Source organism: Aulonocara sp. 'chitande type north' Nkhata Bay, linkage group LG8 (genome assembly GCF_057382095.1).
Source record: "Aulonocara sp. 'chitande type north' Nkhata Bay isolate Kocher_YH1m ecotype deep benthic linkage group LG8, A_spYH_male_GT1.1, whole genome shotgun sequence".
NCBI lineage: Eukaryota > Metazoa > Chordata > Actinopteri > Cichliformes > Cichlidae > Aulonocara > Aulonocara sp. 'chitande type north' Nkhata Bay.
Window position 1 is genome coordinate 27,478,581 of NC_141351.1, and position 5,383 is coordinate 27,483,963.

The following is a 5,383-nucleotide window of genomic DNA, read 5'->3' on the forward strand; positions in this document are numbered from 1 at the left end:
AAGTCTCAAACCTCAGCTGTGTGGGGGGGGGGGGTCGCTTTCCATCCATGAGTTCAGATTCATAACCTAAATCATCTTGAAACGTTTTCTTTTTAGTCCTGCAGAATCGAAACTTTCAACCCTGGAAATCAAAGAACAGTTGGATTTTTTCAGACTGTAAAACCTGCAGGGTGAATGAGCTCCGACTGTTCTCCTCTGTGTGTGAATGATGCATGTGGTGCTGTATGACTGGATATGTGGAAGCTGCTCGTTGTGCCCGTTTCAGTGTTTCTGTGCAGACTGGGAAGAAACCAGCAGCTGACAGTGAACGCCTCATTGACTCTGGACCAAAATGGTGCTAATTAAAGGATTCATCAGGTTTTTGTGGCATTTTCGAAGCACATTTCAAGTCACATCATAGGTCACAAACCACAGACTGTATATTAAAGATGGCGAGGCGTAATCACCGTCATATATCATGCATTGGTTTGTAAAGTTTCACTTTTAAAGCCTCCAACTATCTTTGTCATCAGCATCTTAGTTTCTTGGAAACCAGATGTGATACCTGTATGTGACTGAGGGACACTTCAGGGTGGCCTCATCCTAAATCATCTCATGTTTCAGGTTCCTAGCAAAATAACCATCAGACTCTAGACTAGCTCCCAGAGAAAGATTATTTTTGAACTGTCATTCATGCAAAGCTACCCTAGTAGCTTCAAATAAACAGAATATGTCCCCCTTCACCAGCTCTTCAGCCTCTTCTTTGCTCCGCCCCTCCCTGAGCCTGGTTCTGCTGGAGGTTCCTTCCCGTTTTTCTTTCCCATTGTTGCCAAAGTGCTCTGTATGTATTATTGTAGGGTCTACCTTAAGCGCCTCGACTGTTGTTGTGATTTGGCGCTGCATAAATAAGACTGAATTGAATCTGCTGCTGCTGCTGATATTGTTAGCATGTATGTAAGAGCTCTGGACTCCATCTGCACCCTTCAGGCCGGGCTGCATTTGGAAATTTGCATGAAAAGTAGAATAATAAAAGAACAACTCTGTGCAGCTTTAAGATTTATTCTTTATTATTACTTTGAGGGTTTTGAAGAATCCTTACAAAACATGAGAATACGTGTAGAAGATTATATTATGGTCTGAGCTCAGCTTGACTGGATAATTTCACACTCACTGTCCACGGTTACGTCTCCCACTCAATCCAACGGTCTTTCAAAGAGGAGATCAGAAATGTTCAAAGTCTGAGCTGAACTGAATGCAGCATTAATCAGTGACTGACTGGGACCAGGTGAAGTTCATTCTGAAGAGGCAGAGCACAAATATAAGCACTTAGCACAGAGCTTCTGCTGATAGCATCTGTCAGACTGTTACTTCTGACCTGTTGTAGCTGAACTGTGGTGCAGTTTGAGATTTAAACATGGTGCTTGACCTGTTTCTCAGGTTAGTTTTGAGCTTTATTGTTTAGTGGTTTCGTTTGCATACTTGTACTTATAGAGAACTTTTATCTTAACAGGGTTTCTTGGGTTTGCTTCCTGCTGTTCAGCAGAGCAGCTTGTTTCCCTACAGTTATTCAAGGCAAGTGTCTATGATAACTGGTCTGTAGCTGCAGCAGGAATGTAGATTTTGAGGTCTTCTGAAACTGTTTTACTTGATAAAGCCTTTATTTCATTTCTTGACTTAGACTTTAAAACTTGGATTTTCTGTTTTTAAATTAAAAATTAAAAGAAACTGTGTGAAATCTGTTTCTAGTTTCAGATCAATTTGGTGATGACTGGACTTCTGATACTGGAGGGGTAGGGACTAGCAGCTTCGGAGGTGGAGGGGATGGTGCTGGAGGCTTTTATGGATCCTCATTTCTTGGTGGCGTTCCTTGGGTTACTGCTCCTGTAGGAGGAGCCCTTTCTCTCGATTCTCAGAGATGGCTGCCATCCAAGTCTTTCCCTGACTTCAGTGGCTTGTATACCTACAGCGTGCCACTGGGCATGGTCGCAGCACCTCCCATATTTCCTTCATCGTACATCGTCCAGTCTGGGAATGGCTACCAGCGGGGAAGAGAAGCCCTTTCTTTCTCTAAATACTCTGATGATATAGTCGTTCCTTTTCCTCTGACACAGTATCTAGAGTTTCCCTGAGACTGAGTTTCAAGAGCCGTGGATCTGAGGTAAGGGGCTACTTATAAGCATCTAGCACTTGAACAATCAAAACCTGTGTGGTAATTTTTCTTTGTTTCTGCAGGTGATGCTGACCCTCAGCTGTGCAAGAACTGATGTCTTCAAACATTAAACAAAAGAAAAATTGCATTGACTGTCAATCATCTTGGTTTTGGATGTTGCAGTGTGCTGCCAACTCTACGGACCGTGAACCAAATCTTCTAAATACAATAATGTTCACTGAATAATGGGTATTATGGCCTGTAAATAAATGCAGCAGGATAACTGGGTGCCAAACTTCTACTGCTAGTGAGCTGAAAATACATTCCTGTGTCTAAGCCGCTCCCCAAGTAACACAAAAACATTGCTGGCATGAGTAAACCCATCATATGTTCCTACATCAGGTTTCTTACAACTGTGTATTGAACAGTAAGAAGAAAGTCGAGTTAGTTTTGTTCACCATTTTTTTCTGATTTGGTGAACATGAATTTCCTGAATAACCCATAACTATCTTGCTGGCTGACAAACCTTGCCAGCCCGCTCTCTGCAACCACAACACTCAAGTTTGAGCTGAGCTAACATTAGCTGGTTTTGTTGATGCTGTAAGGCCTCAGATGTGCAACCGTAAATGTCCTATGAATTTTTAGCACAACATTAGCATAGCTGTAGGATTTAGATATACCGATATGAGGTATATTTTCAATGCAAACTCAGTGCTATATGTTGGTTTTTGAAACATAATCTAAATTAAGTTTAAGTGTTCATTAAAACATAAGAATTGTACGTTCAGAATCATAGGTCATATCTATGGAGGCTTGTTTCCTGCACTGGGAAAAAACAAAAGTGTAAGTCAGAAATGTTTTTTAAAAATAGCTTTTATGTTATCTTAGATTTTCAGTTTATTCCAATATTTCATTTTTAAGTCAAAGTTCCACAATACTAACCTGAAGATTTTGACATATTGACTGTTTGAAAAAAGAAAAGAAAAAGCAGGCAGTATATAAACAATATAAGATTAGGTTGACAACTTGTTCCCCTTGGATGGTTACGCTCATTTGCTCCTAACTGTTCAGTAGATAGGTAAAACACTTCCAAGTTGCAAGCTAAATGCAGGTTTTACCAGGTGTGGTTAATCACTGTAATTGCAACTGCACCAATATAAAGCGAACAGCAACCACACACCAGTTAAAGCACAAACCTGCAGCGCCCTCATGTTTTTCATCCCGACTTGCTGTAGATGACTCGTGCTGCTTTTTGAGTTAGACATGGGGCTCAAGCTTGTTTTGAAGTGAGTAGTGAAATTTAATGCTGTCTGATTTAGTAGTTTATCTACAGAGACTTGTTTGTTTTTTCACAGGGTTTCCTGCATTTGTTTCCTGCTTTTCAGCAGTGGATCTTGTTTCTCTGTAACAATGAAAGGTAAGCTATTCCTTCAACTTCAGAATGCCCAGAAGCTTAAATTAACTTTGTTTTACAAGCTTACATTTAGTTGAAATCTTTTAATTCAGGGCAAACTAGCCCAGCTGTAACTGCCAGTGCTAGAAGTGCTAGCAATAAAAAACAGAACTGATCGTTAACCCAGGCCTTTACCGATCTGGTATGGGGAATCTCATTCATTTTTATACATTTAAACAAATGCAGTTTCTGATCTTGTGTACCCTTGGCAATTCCACCATCTTAAATTCTACAAATTATACTAACTCTTGGGTCAAACTTCAGCTGATGTGGAAAGTGTGTACAGTGTGGTTTTGTTTTTGTTTTGTTTTTTTGCATTAAAAATGCAGGAAAGCATGAGGCTTGGAATACAGAGACTTCCCCTATCGAAGATATAGTAATGATAGGCATAGTCTGGCTCGTCTGTTATTCCAAATGAATTTGGTGCGTATTATTTTTTTGCCTTTGTGAAGAAGTCATCTGGAGGACTAAGAGGAATGTTTACGCGTCCAATCAGAGATTGGCGGCATAGTCAATCAATTGATTCAACAACAGAGTTGATTGTTGGAGCATGGTTTGCACATGCCAAATCATCTATCTTTGGAGTGAATTTTTTTTTATATTTATCTCACACACACACACGGGTAAGACTGTCTCAGGCAACTTGAACGGTTGTTTGAATGGGTGGTTTAATTCTCTGAGAATGTTAAGAGGATGGCCGATTTGGCTTGACTAATTTTATACCCAGAGATGTTGTAGGGTAAATTGTTTTGAGTAGCTGGGGAACTGAGCTCTTTAATTTGGATAGCATTAAAATGTCATCTGCTCTCTATAGCTTCATGCTGGTTTTCAACGACAACTTTATCCTGGGTAAATTTAGAAAGGCCAAGCACTACCCCCTTACTGCTCAGTTCTTACCTGTACTCCACAAAAGTGTGTGTGTGTGTGTGTGTGTGTGTGTGTGTGTGTGTGTGTGAGATCTGAAAGATGCATTGAATCCGTTTGTTAAAAATACCATGTGTCTGGTTTGATGCACTTAAGCTTAAAAATGAAACGGGAGCACTATCTTAATTCTCACCGATTTGGGGCAATAAGGCCTTTGACCCTGGTTGGAAAGATTCTGGTTTTAAAATGTGGGCTGCCAGAGGTTTGTGTAAAGTTGCAGACCTATTTGACAAGGACACCCTAATGTGCTTTAATGACTTGACATGGAAATTTGGCATTGCAACCAAACATTTCTACAGATCAGAAGCTTCATTTCAAAAACTCAAATCCCTAACACTGCCCACTCTAAACTCATTAAAGGACACAGCAATAAACCATCAGCTGATGAAGGGTTTAATATCCCGTCTTTATAACAACCTCAGGGACAGCTCTCAAACGTCCTCAGAAAAAAAAAAAAGATTTGAATGGTGTCAAGACTTAAAGTGTAGAATAACCACAGCGGAATGTCAAAAAGCCTACTTGAAAGCCCAAACACAATCTATAAACACCCGATTTAATCTAATCCAGTATATATTAGAACATGTATCACCCCAACTTTATTAAACAATGTGGGGATAAAGGTACACTGATGCATTGCCTATATGAATGTCTAGAAATCCCAAAATTTTGGACAGAAGTTTTAGATGTATTACAGTGTTAAGCTGAATCCATGTCCTAAATCCTAGCGATTTTCCCCACTGAGCAAAGTTCACCAAAAACCACAATCATCTGCCTGTTGCAGGCAAAATATAGCATAGCCAATAAATAAATATTTTGGAAAAAATGCAGGAAAGCTCTTGATTAAAAGAACATGTGGACATGCGGCGAGTGCTACGCTG

At 40.0% G+C, this 5,383-nt stretch overlaps 1 protein-coding gene across 1 annotated transcript; it reads left to right on the plus strand.

Annotated features, from left to right (window-relative positions):
* The first annotated feature begins 1,272 nt into the window (after nt 1-1,272).
* On the plus strand, nt 1,273-2,423 carry LOC147324170 (uncharacterized). The gene is made up of 4 exons (XM_086304700.1): nt 1,273-1,416; nt 1,490-1,551; nt 1,726-2,137; nt 2,212-2,423. Exons 1-3 carry the CDS (start codon nt 1,394-1,396, stop codon nt 2,106-2,108), a joined length of 468 nt encoding a protein of 155 aa, XP_086160826.1. The 5' UTR covers nt 1,273-1,393; the 3' UTR covers nt 2,109-2,137; nt 2,212-2,423.
* Nucleotides 2,424-5,383: the final 2,960 nt, after the last annotated feature.

What these genes read in the sequence shown, in the direction of transcription:
- LOC147324170 (XM_086304700.1), top strand. Translation starts at nt 1,394, where the DNA reads ATGGTGCTTGACCTGTTTCTCAG. An exon ending in GTGCTTGACCTGTTTCTCAG is followed by an intron (nt 1,417 to 1,489) that starts GTTAGTTTTGAG and finishes TTATCTTAACAG; the next exon opens with GGTTTCTTGGGTTTGCTTCC. An exon ending in TTTCCCTACAGTTATTCAAG is followed by an intron (nt 1,552 to 1,725) that starts GCAAGTGTCTAT and finishes ATCTGTTTCTAG; the next exon opens with TTTCAGATCAATTTGGTGAT.